An 18,889-nucleotide genomic window follows, 5' to 3' on the forward strand; every position below is an offset into this window, starting at 1 on the left:
ATTAAAGGTCTTAGCTGTATATCCCAGTCTTAGAGTCATGGACATGAGTGTTAGAATGTATTGACAGAGTTAGAGTTGGTGGCAGGGAAAATAAATAATAACTAACATGTAAGCTTGGTAATGTGTATTTAAAAAGTAATTTGAATCTGAATAGCTGTTAATTTTATTCATCTAGTTCAAAGCATTTTTTTACACTGATTCGTCCTCCAAAATGATAGACACAAAGCATAGCCATAGTAATGAGTTCTGATGACACAGCATATAACACAACATGTATCTGTTCATGCATGATGGAGATTAATTTGAACTGAAATAAAATTTGCATAAAATCCAGTTTGACTGTTCATGAGACTGAGATCACATTGCAGTGTATTGGGCACACAATTTGTTTCATTAACACATATACTAAAATAGCCTAACAGATTCAGAACACACTTCAACCCTAACAGCAGATGAAACTGATGACTTTTTTTCTATTTTTCAGAGCCAATTACCTGAAGCCAATAATAGGACATTCCTTGCAGATGTTGCATTTGGCCTGATGTTTGGCTGTTTCTGCAGCTGCCACACGATGAAGTACAGGGAGCCATACCATGGACTGTGGCTCCAAACGCATCCAATCAAGGAAGACTGAAGCCTCTAGCTCTGGTTTATTATTTGCCTTTAGTTAAACAAAAAAAATGACAAAAAGAAAATGACAGGTAGTGGCCAGGTATTACATTTCCTTGCAAGCAAATTCTGTTTTGCATAGGAAATTACTTTCTCCTAATCAAACAGTAACATGTTCGTTTTTGTATTATGAATATTGTTGACTGATGTAATCTACAGTTGAGCTTCTACTGATTGGCTGGTATGTTTGGCCTGAATCATACTTCTTACACGTCCAAGTCTACTGAGCTATTGCACTGTCACTGTTAAGCTGAATTAGTGCCAAATGCATAAAATGACCATTGGCCTGTAGGTTTCATTTTCATTCATTTAGTATTTGTCCCCACCACTCATAAGTTTGATTGGTTTCCCTCCCTTAGTCCACAGCCTAGAGTAAAAGTTCCACCAACTAGGCCTGGGCAATATCTAAAAATAATTAGCATGATATTTTCTAGTTAAAAACTTCAAATGACGATAATATTGCCCGCACCCCGTTTCCGAACAAATTTTTGAGCTGTTTAACAGTAAATTAATCCTCACTGATTCTCCCCTAAGTTCTTTTACCAAGATGGCGATTATCACCTTTAACACATCATCACTGGGTTACTTAATCATCAACGATATCTGATTATATCACCCTATTGTCCAGGCCTACCACCAACAAAACACTACAGATATATTAAAATTTCATTACACATCATATAGAGCCCTAAGGAAGTAACTGAATTTTCCCCACAAATTCCATTTGAATTTATCTCATCAAAATTTTTTTCTAACAGATTTTTCTGTGATTTGGATTTTTGAGTCAAGTGCCAGTTTTAACACTTATACTGCTTATGACACTGTGAAGCATGAACATATTGCTTATTGGGCCCAGCCCTTTATCTGACACCAACAATGATCACAATACATATTTCCCCCCATGTATTTTAAAACTGATGAATATTGTGTGCACTTCCTATTGCTCCAGTTAATTCTAAATTGTGAACACTGAAGAAAAAATAGCTTATACTGGTCTAATGAAGAAAATTTGAAATGAAAATAAAAAAAAACTTATTCCACATGGTAGTGGTCATGCTGCATTCTCATTCTCTGAAATATACATATGAAACACACCATGCATAGAAAAAGAAAAATGACTCACAAAATGAAAGCAGCTTCGTACACTAGGCTCAATGTTGCTCCCTCCAAATGATGCCACCTCTCCCAGTTGTCTGGGGATCTGTATTGAGTCATGCAGCATGAGGCCAAGACGGCGTTGGTCACAGAAACCTGTGGCACTGGCCACCTGCCTAAAAAGAACTATCAAGGATATAAGAGGAAAATATGAGAGGCACAAGTCATTTAAAGAGGGAAAACTTCACACAGTTCAACTATATTTTAATTACCAATACCATCTGACAAAATAAATGTATGACTAATAAAATGTAATTAAAACAAATACATATATAATATCCTTTCCATGGATCACCACCTTATCGTGGTGGTGGGGTTTGCGTGCTTGAATGATCCAAGGAGCTATGTTGTCTGGAGCAAAAGCTCCTGGTAGGGTCTCCCATGGCAAACTGGTCCTAGGTGACAGGTCAGACAAAGTGTGATCCATAATAACCCCTATGAAAAGACAAAAACAGGACTTGTGTACCCTGCCCGGAACAGGGTTACCGGGGCCCCACCCTGGAGTCAGGCCTGGGGGAGGGGCTCCCCAACGAGCGTCTGGTGGCCAGGCATTTACTCACGGTGCCCGGCTGGGACCAGCCCGAAGGAGTTCCCCCCTCCCATCGACCCACCACCAATGGGAGGGGCAGTAGTAGGGGTTCGGTGCTTTGTGGATCATGCAGTGTCCGAAGGCGTGGGCCATGGCGTTCTGATCCTCGATTGCTGAAACTGGCTTTTGGAACTTGGAACGTTACCTCACTGGCAGGGAAGGAGCCTGAGTTGGTGCGCGAGGTTGAGAGATACCGGCTAGATATAGTCGGGCTCACCTCAACACACAGCTTGGGCTCTGGGTCCAATCTCCTTGAGAGGGGCTGGACTTTATTCTTTTCTGGAGTTGCCCATGGTGAGAAGCGGCAGGCAGGTGTGAGATTTCTCATAGCCCCTCGACTCTGTGCCGGTATGTTGGGGTTTTCTCCGGTGGACGAGAGGGTAGCTTCTCACCTTCGGGTTGGGGAACGGGTCCTGACTGCTGTCTGTGCTTATGCACCGAACAGCAGTTCAGAGTACCCAGCCTTCTTAGAGTCCTTGGGAAGGGTGCTTGAAAGTGCTCCTCCTGGAGACTCTATTGTCCTACAGGGCAAATTCAACGCTCACGTGGGCAATGATAGTGAGACCTGGAGGGGTGTGATTGGGAGGAATGGCCTCTCTGAAGCTCTGAAGATCTGAACCTGAGTGGTGTTCAGTTTTTGGACTTCTATGAAAACCACAGTTTGTCCATCAAGAACACCATGTTTGAACACAAGGATGTCCATAAGTGCACATGGCACCAGGACACCCTAGGCCGCAGTTCAATGATTGACTTTGTAGTTGTGTCATTGGAATTGCGGCCTTGTGTTTTGGACACTTGGGTAAAGAGAGGAGCTGAGCTGTCAACTGATCACCACCTGGTGGTGAGTTGGATCAGGTGGTGGGGGAAGATGCCGGTCAGACCAGGCAAGCCCAAACGTATAGTGAGGATTTGCTGGGAACGTCTGGCAGCAGAACCTGTCAGATTGATCTTCAACTCACACCTCCATCAGAACTTTGACGAGATATCGGGGGAGGTGGGGGAAATTGACTCAGAATGGGCCATGTTCCGCTACTCCATTGTTGAAGCGGCTGACTGTAGCTGTGGCCGTAAGGTAGTTGGTGCCTGTCGGGGGGTAATCCTCAAACCCGGTGGTGGACACCCCAGGTGAGAGATGCCATCAACCTGAAGAAGGAGTTGGCCTGTGGGACACCAGAGGCAGCTGGCAGGTATCGACAGGCCAAGCGATCTGCGGCTTCAGTCGTCGCCAAGGCAAAAACCCATGTACGGGAGGAGTTTGGTGAGGCCTTGGAAAGTGACTAAGTCGGCTCCGAAAAGATTCTGGCAAACCGTCAGGCGACTCAGAAGGGGAAATCAGTGTGCCACTAGCACTGTATATAGTGAAGATGGTGTGCTGCTGACTTCGACTGAAGACATCATTGGGCGGTGGAAGGAATACTTTGAGGACCTTCTCAATCCCACCGACACGTTCTCCAGTGAGGAGGCAGAGTCTGGGGACATGGGAATAGGCTTGTCCATTATTGAGGCCGAAGTCGCTAAGGTAGTTAAGGAGTTCCAACTACAGGAGAATCACACTCCTCAGCCTCCCTGGTAAGGTCTATGCAGGGGTACTGGAGAAGAGAGTCCAGGTTATAGCCGAACCTCGGATCCAGGAGGAGCAGTGCGGGTTCCGCCCTGGTCGTGGAACACTGGACCAACTCTTTACCCTCTCCAGGATTCTGGAGGGTTCATGGGAGTTTGCCCAACCAGTCCACATGTGCTTTGTGGATCTGGAGAAGGCATTCGACTATGTTCCCCGGGGTATTCTGTGGGAGGTGCTTCGGGAGTACGGGGTACATGGCTCTTTGCTACGAGCCATTCAGGCCCTGTACAACCAGCTGGAGTTTAGTTCGCATAGCCGGCAGTAAGTCAGACTCGTTCCCAGTGAGAGTTGGACTCCGTCAGGGCTGCCCTTTGTCACCGATTCATAATTTTACGGATAGAATTTCTAGGCGCAGTCAGGTGTCCAGTTTGGTGACCTCAGGGTCACATCGCTGCTGTTTGCAGATGATGTGGTCCTAGTGCTGTATCAGTTTGCAGCCGAGTGTGAAGCGGGCGGGATGAGAATCAATACCTCTAAATCCGAGATCATGGTTCTCAGGCGGAAAAGGGCGGAGAGCCCTCTCTGGGTCAGGGATAGGCTCTTGCCTCAAGTGGAGGAGTTCAAGTATCTCGGGGTCTTGTTCACAAGTGATGGTACAGGGGAGCGGGAGATTGACAGGCGGATTGGTGCTGGGTCAGCAGTGATGCGGGCTCTTTGTAGTGGTAAAGAAAGAGCTGAGCCATAAGGCAAGGCTCTCAATTTACCGGTCGATCTACGTTCCCACCCTCACCTATGGTTATGAGCTTTGGGTAATGACCGAAAGAATAAGATCGCAAATACAAGCGGCCGAAATGAGTTTCCTCCACAGGGTGTCTGGACTCTCCCTTAGAGATAGAGTGAGAAGTTCAGTCATCCGGGAGGGACTTAGTTGAGCCGCTGCTTCTTCATGTCGAGAGGAGCCAGCTGAGGTAGTTCTGGCATCTGGTTAGGATGCCTCCTGGACGCCTCCCTCGGGAGGCATTACAGGCAAGTCAACCTGGGAGGACACCCCGGGGAAGACCCAGGACACGCTGGCGTGACTATAATCGCCCAGCTGGCCTTGGAGCGCCTTGGAATCCTCCTTGGAGAGCTAGTGGAAGTGGCTGGGGAAAGGGAGGTCTGGGCCTCATTGCTTAGGATGCTGCCCCCGCAACCCGAACCCCGGAGAAGCGGAAGATAATGGATGGATGGATGGATGGATGGATGGATGGACATATATAATATTAATATATAGAATTATTAAGTTATATATGAATACATAATTTAAAATACATGTTATACTAATAAAAATAATAATTAAATCTCACAATCTGCAAAAAGTGAATGATGTCATTCTGGAAAATCATTATGGAGGGTTGCCATTTTTCCTATTCTACTTAACCTGTAAATACAGGACACCTAGTAATAAAGATATAGTTGTCTATGATGGATTCAAGTCATAATGCAGGCAAAATTCAGAATGAAATCTTGTTTGAAAACACAGGGTGAGTCAAAAGTCACATGACAGCATTTTATTTCATAAACTAAACTAAAACTACAACCACAGTCACCGTCAACAACTTCTATGCTGGACTAAAATGATTTTTTGAGGTGTATAGACGGGTACCATGGAGAAGACAGTTCCATGGTGCTCTTACAATAAGTTTCTGAAATAAAACGGCATCCTGTGACTTTTGACTCACCCTGTATATTTCCACCATCAATTTTATTCTTCGTTACCTACCAACAAACACACAGACATCAATGACTTGAACAGAAGCATTCATTTTAACAAATTAAAAATACAGTTTAACCTAAATATAAAGCAAACCTTTGATTTGAAGCTAGGACTTTTAAATGTAAGATGTTTTACATCAACTGTAGGTTTTATAAGCTAACTTATTACAGACTAATTTTAATGTATTGCACTTGACAAATGTCTTAGTTTCCACAACCCCATTTCCAAAAAGGTTCGGACACTGTGTAGAATGTAAATTTAAACAAAATGCAACCCTATATTTAATTGAAAATAGCACAAAGAAGTGAGAAATTGTACTGAGAAATTGTAGGGTTTTTTTTTTTTTTTTTAATGAATGCCCGTTTTGAATTTGATGCCAACATCATGTCCCAAAAAATTTGGGACAGGGGAATAAAAGGCTGGTAAAGTTGTGTAATGTTAAAAAAAAACCAAAAAAAAAAAAAACCCTGGTGGTTGATTAGCAGCAGGTCAGTCATATGACTGAGTATAAAGAGCATCTCAGAGAAGCTTTCAGAAGTAAAGATGAGGAGTGGTTCACCACTCTGTGAAAGACTGCACCATCAAATAGTGCAACAATTCAAGAAGAACGTTTCTCAGCATAAAATAGCAAATAACTTCTGCTTTTCATCGTCTACGGTACATAATATCATTAAAAATTCAGAGAACCTGGAGAAATCTCTGTATGTAAGGGCCAAAAAACAGTATTTGCTGGCTGTGATCTTTAGGCCCTCAGGCAGCACTGCATTAAAAACAGACACGATTCTGTAGTGGAAATCACTGCATGGGCTCAGAAACACTTCTGAAAACCACTGTCCACTCAGCTTGTTATCAGTGCACAGTTCAAAAGCCAGTATTTATAACGGTTTAGGGGGGCATTAGTGCACATGGCATGGGTGATGTGCTCATCTGTGAAGGCACCATTAATGCTGAACGATACAAACATGTTTTGGCAACATATGCTGTTGTCCAGACGACGTCTTTTTCAGGGAAGGCCTTGATTGTTTCAAGGCTATGTCAAACACAATTTGCAAGACAATGTCAAACCACATTATGTATGTATTACAGCAGCACTGCTCCGTATTAAAAGAGTCCGGGTGCTAAACTAACCTTGTTTGGAACGTGTTGTTGCCATCGATTTCAAAACAAAATATTTTTCAAAGAACAATAAAATTTCTCATATCAACATTTCATATGTTGTCTTTGTGGTATTTTCCTTTAAACATGTGATTTACATGATTTGCTGATCACTACATTTTTAGTCCCAACTTTTTTGGAAATGGGGTTGTAGATATTTATAAACAGCCTCATTCATAAAATGCTGAATTTTGATGTTGTCTCAGTCAAATGTAGTGCAGTTCTGAATTGTTGCCAATTTTTTTATCTGACAGTCATAAGAAACAGTAGCATTACTGTACATTAGAGAACAGTTTTCTTCCACCTTAGGAACAGTAGGAACAAAAGAGAAATCTCCCTCTTCAAGAAGGATATTCAACAAAAGCTTGGGAAGGTCCAGTGATATCAAATTTCTTGCTTTAAAAGGTCTGGATAAACAATAACAAAGGCTACACTTTAAACTCTTGTGCTGTAAGGGATTGGACAACCCCTGCAAGTTTACATTTCATGCCAAGCTTTGGATTTATTTTATTAATCCTCAGGATCTCGTTAGTTTGACTGTTTCGCAGTGGCACAGGCACTTGATGTTTCTCCTTTTGACCTATTAGCTTCGCAATTTTTTCCCCAAGTGTTTGGTTTGGTCTCCTGAAATACTTTGCTGGGTCCACATCTGGACTGCGGTCTGATGGTTGATGACCCATGCAATACAGCATACTGAAAAAAATTGCTTTTGTAACCTTGATATTTGTAAAATTTGTTGGTATATATACACTTTCTCCTTTTTATGTGTATTATATTGTGTGTTTTATGAAAAAGTACTAATGAAGTGTTTTACATGTAATGTGCTTGAATTATTGTTAGATTTATCTTTCTCCTTCTTTCTTTAAGACAAATTCTTAAGCTGAAAGAGAAAGATAGCAGATGTTTTTGTCTTGTGAATGAATCTTGTATTATTACTTTTATTTCATAATTTCTCTTTAAAGATGGGGTGTTAATAAATTAAAACACAAGGTGTCGACTGCTATATAAAGAAAAATAACTTACATCTGTACTTATCCTCAAGATGAGCTTTGCAGAGGGAGATTATTCCAGTTTTAAAGGACAGGGTTCGAATCTTCCCAGTTCTACCCCTGTGAAAACAAAAAGTAAGTGAAATTAATATGTATTGTATCAATTAGCAAGTTTTCAAATCTTCTAAAAAAAAAAACTAAGCATGTACAATTGGAATCTATGTTCCTGAAAAAAGATCCTGAATGGACAGGTATAAGAGATGCCAAATTGATGTCTAACTGCCTTTACACCAAGTTATTTATAAAAAAAAATAAACAAATAAAAAAAAATAATCATAAAATCATTGGGACATCAGGTAAAGTGGTATGATTTCATCACTGATGTGGTCATAAGTTGAAATTTCACCAAGCACATGGTTAGTGGACTGACAAATCACATTACCGAATCCACTATTCTAGAAAAGACAGCTAATATTATTAAACTAAGCAGATTTAAACACTTTCTTCATCCAGCATTAACAAACAGACTCTGTATGCCTTTTAAAGCCTAACATTATCAAACAAAATACAATTAGAAAATCTATTATATTATATTATCTATAATTCATAGGTATCAAAATTATTTAAAACATAACTGGAAGAATTTTGTATAAACGTAACAGTAGAAAGTGTACATGCAGAATTAAAACTAGTCCATTTTAATAATCTGATTAGAAGTTACATATACATATATATATATATATATATATATATATATATATATATATATATATATATATATATATATATATATATATACACACACACACCCACTCTGCTCAAAAAAATAAAGGGAATGCTCAAATAACACATCCTAGATCTGAATGAATTAAATATTCTCATTGGACACTTTGTCCTGTACAAAGTTGAATGTGCTGACAACAAAATCACATAAAATTCATCAATGGAAATCAAATTTATTAACCAAGGGAGGCCTGGATTTGGAGTCACACACAAAATTAAAGTGGAAAAACACACTACAGGCTGATCCAACTTTGATGTAATGTCCTTAAAACAAGTCAAAATGAGGCTCAGTATTGTGTGTGGCCTCCACGTGCCTGGATGACCTCCCTACAATGCCTGGGCATGCTCCTGATGAGGTAGCGGATGGTCTCCTGAGGGATCTCCTCCCAGACCTGGACTAAAGCATCCACCAACTCCTGGACAATCTGTCGTGGATGGAGCGAGACATGATGTCCCAGATGTGCTCAATCGGATTCAGGTCTGGGGAACGGGCGGGCCAGTCCATAGCTTCAATGCCTTCATCTTGCAGGAACTGCTGACACACTCCAGCCACATGAGGTCTAGCATTGTCCTGCATTAGGAGGAACCCAGGGCCAACTCCTCCACGTCTCCTGGTGTACTCGCCTGTCTCCTGGTAGCGCCTCCAGCCTCTGGACACTACACTGACAGACACAGCAAACCTTCTTGCCACAGCTCGCATTGATGTGCCATCCTGGATGAGCTGCACTACCTGAGCCACTTGTGTGGGTTGTAGAGTCCGTCTCATGCTACCACGAGTGTGAAAGCACCACCAAAATTCAAAAGTGACCAAAACATCAGCCAGGAAGCATAGGTACTGAGAAGTGGTCTCCTTTATTGAGTGTGTCTTGCCAATTGCCAATGATTTCCACCTGTTGTCTATTCCATTTGCACAACAGCATGTGAAATTGATTGTCAATCAGTGTTGCTGGACAGTTTGATTTCACAGAAGTTTGATTTACTTGGAGTTATATTGTGTTGTTTAAGTGTTCCCTTTATTTTTTTTGAGCAGTGTATATATAGTACCACACAATCTTGTAATAAGGCTTAACATGGATCAGGCCTGGCTAAAAATATGATTACTGAAATTAGTTATAATTTTCATTATTTATAACATACGCCATAAAATGAAACAAAAAACTAACCACTGGAATTTCAATATGTACTGAAGGTAAAAATGAAATAATACGTACGTGTCATAAACATTCAGCAACCAGTTCAAACACATGTCCACACATAAAGGTACATTCACAAGGCTGCTGTGCTGCTGCTCCAACCGGTCATAGATGCTGGTCAAACAGTTGATCATCTGCATGATGTCTATGAATTGCTCGTTCTGTTTCAGATTGTGTTGTTCAAAGGACTCACAGGCTGTTGACATCCCTAGTAGGTCCACTGCACAAAGAGAATGATTTTCAGCACCAAAATATGAATACCTTTGTAGACAGAAGATACCAAAAACAGTACTTGCACTGCTTTTTTCTAGCACTTAGCCCTACAACTGTTTTGATTTCTGACACTTTATTATCCAGAGAATGAAATGGAGTTATAACTTAAGTTTAGGAGCCTCTGGAGCTACTGCGCGTCCACGTGCCTCCACATCAAAATCTTAGCGCCTACTCATCATACTGGACTGCTAAAGGTTTTGAAAGACGGAAGCATCCTGTGGCAGAGCAGTGGCACCAGCAACGTCATCCTGCCTGATGTATATTGTCATGAATGTCATCTCACCATGATAATGTAACCTCATTGACGTAACTCTTTCGTGAAGCACTCTGCACCTTGCCGACACTGCAAGCTAAAAGTTCCAGATGGTGTGTTCACCACAGCTGCTTCAGCCCTTAATGTATCTACCTCAGCTGGAGAGATCAAAAAAATGCAGGCAGAGCAGCAATCTGACTATGCTGATTCCTCGTTCACCTTCTAAACTGCCTGGCCACTCTTGCTCAATATGGCCCCAACACTAGCTGAGGCTCAAAGTTGAATCTTTCTTAACATCACAGGATGCTCTTATTGCTCCACTTTCCTACTTCCTTGTCAGCAACATCCCTTCAACCTCTCATGCTAAAGGGAATGTCTACCCGTTCATCCTCATTCCATTGCCTCAGAATCCCATTTGCCCCTCACATGTCCACCATGCTTGAGTTATTTGGCACAGTCTTTGACCCTTTTCCATTTCAGGCTTTTCTTCCTCAGGCCAAACTTAATTGCTTCACACTTCACCTGCAAAATTTTGTTGATTGGCCCAGAGTACCATGCAGTTGCTCGCTCCTGGCCCACTTCAACTGTACCAATTGCATGATCCCTCATCTCTCTGGATGACACTTTTCTCTTGGAAATCCCTTTCTGTCTCCTTCCAGAATTAAAAGTGTAATCAGCTGCCATAATCTTCTTTAAGTAGATGCCTCACACCTCAGTAAATCATGATCAATTATCATGCTTTAGTGAAGGAATGCAAAAAATGTAATGCCTGGCATTAATCCATAACTTTAGATACTCTAGACTGGTTACCATATTACAGCATATGTGCTACCCTACAACCCATTTTCCTCGTGATCTTCAATTTCTTAAAATGATCGGAGTACATATCATATTCCTCCAACCCCTGGGGCACCTCCTCCAACCTAGGCACTCTCAAAACACACATCAAACTGATCAACTTTTCACCATAGAACCTCACCTGTGCCAAATTCTTTTACCAAGCAGCTATCCTCTGAAATTATAATACTAACACTATAAAACTCTCCTCAGGTACTTATCATCTCAAGTATACTAAGCTCATGAGAATATGGTGTCAAACTAATCTGAAGTCCTTGGGTGGGTCCAGCTTCTTAGAACACAGCAAAAGCTGCCCAGAACATCTGTCCAAGTTTTTCTGTTTTCCCTACTGTCTGAAGCTTAAACATGCAAAATGGAGTCACCAAATAACTTTAGGTTTTCTTTTACATTACCTTTGCATTCTGGGAAATATTAGAAAAGAATTTATCTTATAGGCCAAGAACCTGAATCTGAAGAGAAGATGGAAATTTCAACTACCTATCAAATTTTCAACTCAAGACTAGTTCCTAAAAAAAGGTGCTTGCATGGCCTAGACAATTTTATTGTCTCATTTGTCTCAAGTAACTGGAAGTGCAGCACATCTTAGCTATTAAAACGAACTTCTCTGTAGTTGATTTGCACTGTGACATGTATGGACTGAGATTCAGTATTGGTGGACACTGACTTTGGACGGAAATGACAAATTTAATCAGCATATCCATAACTAAATGTAGGGAAAAGCAGACTCTTCAATATGAATGATAAGGGAGTTCAACACAACACACACGTCCCAACAGAGGCCAAAAGCTGGGAACCTCTAATGCACCACATCAGCTCTTGCTAAACTGTTCAGCATAACCTAGAACAGCACACACAATAGAAAGTTATACCCCTGTGGCTTCTCACTATTGAATAATTAGTGCTACAGAAATTACAGAAATTTCACATGGACTCACAGCACAGAGCTTTCTGCAGCCGTCGTAGTTTCATTGCTGTCCTGTACGCAGAGAAGCGTACATTGTTGAGATCCGCTTTATGGGGGGAAAAAAAATGCACGGTTAAATGATGCATACCAATATTGTCATACTGTTCTATTAATCATTAAATTTATACATTATAAATTGTCAAAAACTCAAAAACGTCAGAAATGGACATAGGTTTCCTTCTGACAGCAATGATAAAACCTCTACAATGCCAACCATATGTAAATGTTGTTCAAAGGACTCACAGGCTGTTGACATCCCTAGTAGGTCCACTGCACAAAGAGAATGATTTTCAGCACCAAAATATGAATACCTTTGTAGACAGAAGATACCAAAAACAGTACTTGCACTGCTTTTTTCTAGCACTTAGCCCTACAACTGTTCTGATTTCTGACACTTTATTATCCAGAGAATGAAATGGAGTTATAACTTAAGTTTAGGAGCCTCTGGAGCTACTGCGCGTCCATGTGCCTCCACATCAAAATCTTAGCGCCTACTCATCATACTGGACTGCTAAAGGTTTTGAAAGACGGAAGCATCCTGTGGCAGAGCAGTGGCACCAGCAACGTCATCCTGCCTGATGTATATTGTCATGAATGTCATCTCACCATGATAATGTAACCTCATTGACGGAACTCTTTCGTGAAGCATTCTGCACCTTGCCGACACTGCAAGCTAAAAGTTCCAGATGGTGTGTTCACCACAGCTGCTTCAGCCCTTAATGTATCTACCTCAGCTGGAGAGATCAAAAAAATGCAGGCAGAGCAGCAATCTGACTATGCTGATTCCTCGTTCACCTTCTAAACTGCCTGGCCACTCTTGCTCAATATGGCCCCAACACTAGCTGAGGCTCAAAGTTTAATCTTTCTTAACATCACAGGCTGCTCTTATTGCTCCACCTTCCTACTTCCTTGTCAACAACATCCCTTCAACCTCTCATTCTAAAGGGGATGTCTACCCGTTCATCCTCATTCCATTGCCTCAGAATCCCATTTGCCCCTCACATGACCAAACGGCTGTCCACCAACATTGGAACATTGGATCTCAACATTTTCAAATTGTCAAAAACTGAAAAACGTCAGAAATGGAGATAGGTTTCCTTCTGACAGCAATGATAAAACCTCTACAATGCCAACCATATGTAAATGAACAGTGACAGCTTCAACTGTTTTGTTCCTATACTACAGCACAATGGACGTTAAAAAAAGATTATGGCCACAAAGGTTAAGTGGAAATTTTAATTCTAAGGCAAGTCTCAATACTTGAACAGCAGGCCATCATGAGGCTTAAAAATCTGAACCAATCAACAATAGACATACGTAGCTAAAATCTAAATCAAGCATATTTGTCTGTTATGCCTTTAATGCCCAGCATAGCAGTTCTTCCACGGGCCCCAAGTCCCAGAACGCTTCAGGGGATCATGTGACACTCTCCTTGTCTATGGCATCCAATTAAAAACTGTAATCACCCTGTTAAATAACTTGATTATTGGTATTTCTTCTTCTGGCTTTGTTCACTGTGTTTTTCCATTGCCTCAGTTAGCTTTTAGTTTAACCTTTGCTTGTTTTCTGGCTCCTCTTCTGATGTTCCTATTGTTAGGTTTATGCTTGTCTCTGGTTTTGACCCTTGCCTGTTTTATGACCACATTCTGGTTCAGCCCTTTAACATTTAAGTCTCAGAACTTTGTTTACTCTAGGAGCGTCTGATAAATTACAGTATTGCAGCATTAGCTTGTTGTATTCATAAGAAATGAGTATCCACTCTGCTATTAATTTTCATTGACTTCAACCTTCCATCATACAAGCTGCAGTCATCCTGCCATCATCTTTTGACCTCACCCTCAACCAGTCTCCTCCAATGTTCTGGACCTGATTTTCAGCAGACCTTCCCCACTCTGGAAATCAGAGTAAGCACCTTCACTGCTCTGATCACCATTTTCTATCTTCCACACTCTCCCTCTCTGTTCTTCCTTTCCATGCCAGCCATTCATGCTATTACTTTACTCAGTACAACACGCACTCCATTTCTCCCTTGTCTCTAACCCTAACCCTTTACTAACCACCTTCCCCTATGCCGATTCATTTTCTTCTCTCTCCCTGAATACAGCCAGATACCTTCCTTTCATTACTCTCATCTGCAAGTAGCGTCCTGTGTACTCTCTCTTCCAGGCCAGCAAGATCCTCCCCACTTGCCCCCTGGCTGACAGGTGTCATGCACAGCAATCAACAAGAGCTAAGAAAAGCAGAGAGAATGTGGAAGAAATCCCAGCTTGACTCGGATCTTCGCTTCTACCAATCTCTCCTTTTTAAGTTCTCCCTCAAAATAACTGCTGCAAATTCATTTTTCTATTGAGGAAAACGAAGCATCAGCGTCCGATCTACACAACTCTTCAGTATTTTATCCTCTCCCCTCTCCTTCTCCCCCATCACCCTCTTCTCTTACCTATGAGGATTGGTCATCTTTGATGAGAAGTAGTTTTTCCTCGTTAGATAAAAGGTGCAGATTTACGAGTTCATGGTAAGCTGAGAACTGAACAACTGTCCATCCTGTGTGGTCTGATGCTGCTGCTTCGTTGGCGTTGATTGGCAGCCCACTGCTTGCCTGCCTTCTGAACTATCTTGACCACCATGAAGCTTCCTGCTGTCCAATGCTGTGCAAACTTCACCTGCATGCCACTGACCTTCCTGATGATACTGCTGCTGCACATACTCAAAATATTAAATCACATCCATTGCTTCAGCTGTTTTTTACCCTGGTTTTCCCCACTCTGTATTTTAATATTTTCAACTAATCTTAAAACCTTATTCTCTGTTCATATTGCTCTTTTGTTACTGTTTGCTATACGTTGTCGACCAGAGGAAGATGGGTTCCCCTTTTGACTCTTGGTCCCTCTCAAGGCTTTCTTGCTCTTAGTGAGTTTTTCATCGTCACGGTCACCTTTGGCTTGCTCATGGATGTTTGACCTGGATTTTCTTTTTCTTTCAAGCTGCTTCCTTTTACTCTTAATTCTTGAACCTGTTTTCCTTCCACAGATGATGCCCTGAACTCAAATCTAGCAATTCTACGACTGGCCTCTGGATCCTATCCCATCCATATTACTCCAGTCAATCTCCACGGACTTGCTGCCCCTTCATCACACATCATCAACAGCATTGTCTCATCAGGTCATGTTCAATTGGCATTCAAGACTGCCAGGGCAGTTCCCATCCTGAAAAAGCCTACGCTTGAGATCAAGTTCAGCAAAACATCTGTTCTGACTCTTCTTGATACCTCTTCATGGATGGCAGCTCACCACCTGAAGCTTAATCTTAGCAAGCCTGAGCTGCTATTCATCCCTGGAACTACAGGTCCTCACCATGATCTTGCCAACTCATTCAAGAACTAACTGGTTGTTCCGTCTGAAGATGTAAGAAGAATTGATGTGACTATGGATGTACAGTTATCATTCTCAGCTCATACTACGAACCTGAGTCAATCATGCAGTTTCTCCTGTAAAACATCCAGAAGATTCAACTCTTTCTCAAGAGGCCACCTGGGTGCTAGTTCAGTGTCTTGTCATCTTAAGGCTTGACTACTGCAACTAGCTTTTGGCTGGTCTTCCTATGAGGGCCTGTTTTATGTGAAAACGTAATAAGTATTGCTAAGCACTCTGCGCTGAAACTCAGGTTAGTATTTGCCAGTACCAGGTACCATACAATAGTGAATAACCTACCTAGAAGTAGTTGTTTGTGGAAATGAGTGCAATATATCCAGAATATATCCCTTGCAATTCATCCAGAATTCAGCAGCACGGCTTGTCTTTAATCTTCATTATGAACATTAAAGTTCATTCATTTCACTTCACTGCTGTGTTCCCTTCACTGGCTTCCTCTAGCTGCCTGCATCAGATTTAAAACCCTGCTGCGTGCCTACAAAGCCAAACATTTGACCAGCTCTTCCTTACCTAATGGCATTGGTCAAAACCCAAACTGTAACTCAAGCCCTTTGAGCCTCATGAAAATGATTAAGATTAAGAGACCCTTATTAGTCCCACAATGGGGAAATTTCACCTCTGCATTTAACCCATCTGTGAAGTGAAACACCACATACACTCTAGTGAGCACACACACACACTAGGGGGCAGTGAGCACACTTGCCCAGAGCGGTGGGCAGCCCAATCCGCAGCGCCCGGGGAGCAGTTGGGGGTTAGGTGTCTTGCTCAAGGACACCTCAGTCATGTGCTGTCGGCTCTGGGGATCGAACCGGCAACCTTCCGGTCACAAGGCTGGATCCCTAACCTCCAGCCCACGACTGCCCCTAAATGTGATGTTAGGTTAGTTATTTTACATATAAATAATTTTTATGGTAGACAATGCTTTTTGTAATCATTATAATATCCTCAGGTAAAGAGTACACCGTATAGCGTTTCTGGCGGTTTTAAAGCGTTTCAGCGCAGAGTGCTTAGCAATACTTATTACGTTTTCACATAAAATAGAATGCTGTTTAGCTTTTAATCAAGTCAAAGTTTGCTATCCGGTGTTGACCAAAGGAGAATGGGTTCTCTTTTAGAGTCTTGCTCATGGGGGCTTGGACCCAGATTTTTCTGTAAAGCTATATTATATATATATATATATATATATATATATATATATATATATATATATATATATATATATATATATATATATATATAGAAGAGACTGATGAGGAGCAAAACTATGAAATGCACTTTATTTATAGCTGTAAAGAAGTGGCTTTCTGACCCGCTCTCCTCCCCTGCAATGCTTCTCAATCCAAAGTAAAAAAATGTAGCACAGCTAGCTATTACACTTCAAATAAAATCAGCTAGATTTTCATAATTTAACTGTAAAGATATATTGCACTCATTTCCACGAACAACTACTTCTAGGTAGGTTATTCACTATTGTATGGGACCTGGTACTGGCAAATACTAAAAACAGGTACTCATACTCCATCTGGAAAAAAACCCCCAAAATTTATGTATCCCAAATTCAAACACCACGGTAAAGGTTTAATTTTGCTGGTCTGTCATTTCAGCACTCCCTCAGATCTGAGTTTTTAAAATTAAAACTTCTGTCAGTGCTTTAGTTAGTCAGAATCCAACAAGTTCTGTGCTGAGCAGAGCATACTGCATCATGTTAATTGGAGAGGGTGTTTTTTGTACAGTGTAAGCATATAATTCGTAGGCTTTGGCTGAATATGAAGGGCGACTGCAAAGCACAGTATGAGCTGTCACCAAAGAACAAGAATTCTAAAATTGCTCAGTGTATGCATGGCTTTATGAAATTCAAGGGAGAAGAAAAAAAAGCTGTATTGGAGGCACCACCAAGGCTGATAATCAGTATATCAGATATCTATAGTCACAGACGTCAGGCAGTTACCAACTTCAAAAACTGAAACATGACTATTTTAAATACTAAATATTATGTTAATATGTCCCATTAAATTGGCAGGCTATGTACAATCATTGTTTCATTTCAAATACAATGTAAAGGCAAAATACACACACTGATTGTGACAGCCCTACACAGCAATAGAAAACACTGGGTCAGCACTAAATACCTTAGTTTAGCAGAAGTTTTTGGTATAAAACTACATTTCAGTTTTGAGATCACTTTTGCCTCCAGTAATGTCCACATCACTTATTATTATGGACCATTCATTTTTCTGCAAGACTGCAAGTCCTATCTGCTAAAAAAATTCACATAATTTTAGACTATAACAAATTTTAGATTACATTTACTTGTAACATGTTCCAAATACATAGTTCCCTACATTTTTTTCATTTTTAAAATCTCTATCATATTATGCAAGTTTACGGTGGTTGGTACAGTGTAGTGGGTAACACCTTTGCCCTCCCTACTGTAGACTAGGTCTGGGTGAGAATTAGCAGGATATTTTATAGTTAAAAACCATGATTATCACTATTATCACCACTCTCTGGTTCTGCTGCAGCTTTAAGCTACTGTCCATCCTATTTTAGCTTTTATGCTTTTTTTTTTTTTTTACTTTGTGTTCTGATGAAAATCTTATAAAACACATTAAATAATATATCATATTTTGAGAACTACTTCACCTGGCATTACAACAAATGTTACTGCAAACACGTGCATTAATGAGATTCCCCTGCTACAGATTTGTGCCAACCACCAGTAAATCACACACAGCAGAGGCATTGGGGAGTTTACTCTACTGAACTTTTAAAGGCCCCATTTTCACGCAATGTTTTAAGAGTAAAAGTGACTAAAATGTTGTGTACATAGAATCTAACCACTACCAACCTCATCTCCTTCTTGCCCTCCTTCCCTTCTCTACCCCGCTATTACCCTTTGGCCTCCTTTAAGGCCTGACTATGTTTGTTCTATGCACCTCATTATTTGTAAGTCGCTTTGGATAAAAGCGTCTGCTAAATGTAATGTAATGTGATGTAATGTAATGTAATAACATGGTATTTAATATTGTTTATTACCTTTTCTGAGAACCTGGATAGATGAGTGGAGCTTTCTTACCGGGTTTGAATTATCTTGACTGACCTACACCAACATCTGATCATTTCAGCTTATTTGTTTTTTTTTTTGTTTTTTTTTTTACGGCAGCAAGTCACTGAGGCAAGCTGAAATTCCAAAGTATATCAGAATTCATTTTCAATTCTATTGAAGCAAAATAAATTAGGGGGAATATGGTAATGTTGTA

General features: G+C 40.9%; 1 protein-coding gene across 11 annotated transcripts in view; it reads right to left on the reverse strand.

Annotated features, from left to right (window-relative positions):
* Positions 1-18,889, reverse strand: part of dmd (dystrophin) — a 177,924-nt gene that overhangs the window by 31,158 nt on the left and 127,877 nt on the right. For all 11 annotated transcript variants that reach the window (XR_001858753.2, XM_017717729.2, XM_037543617.1 and 8 more), the window contains 5 exons: positions 12,170-12,244; positions 9,869-10,070; positions 7,909-7,994; positions 1,793-1,950; positions 495-661 (listed from right to left, as the gene is read on the reverse strand). Coding sequence is in view for 10 of the 11 variants with exons in the window: in XM_017717729.2 (XP_017573218.1) it covers positions 495-661; positions 1,793-1,950; positions 7,909-7,994; positions 9,869-10,070; positions 12,170-12,244 (688 nt within the window). In the remaining variant the exon portion in view is untranslated. The remainder of the gene's footprint in view (positions 1-494; positions 662-1,792; positions 1,951-7,908; positions 7,995-9,868; positions 10,071-12,169; positions 12,245-18,889) is intronic.

This window comes from Pygocentrus nattereri, chromosome 12, assembly GCF_015220715.1.
Source record: "Pygocentrus nattereri isolate fPygNat1 chromosome 12, fPygNat1.pri, whole genome shotgun sequence".
NCBI lineage: Eukaryota > Metazoa > Chordata > Actinopteri > Characiformes > Serrasalmidae > Pygocentrus > Pygocentrus nattereri.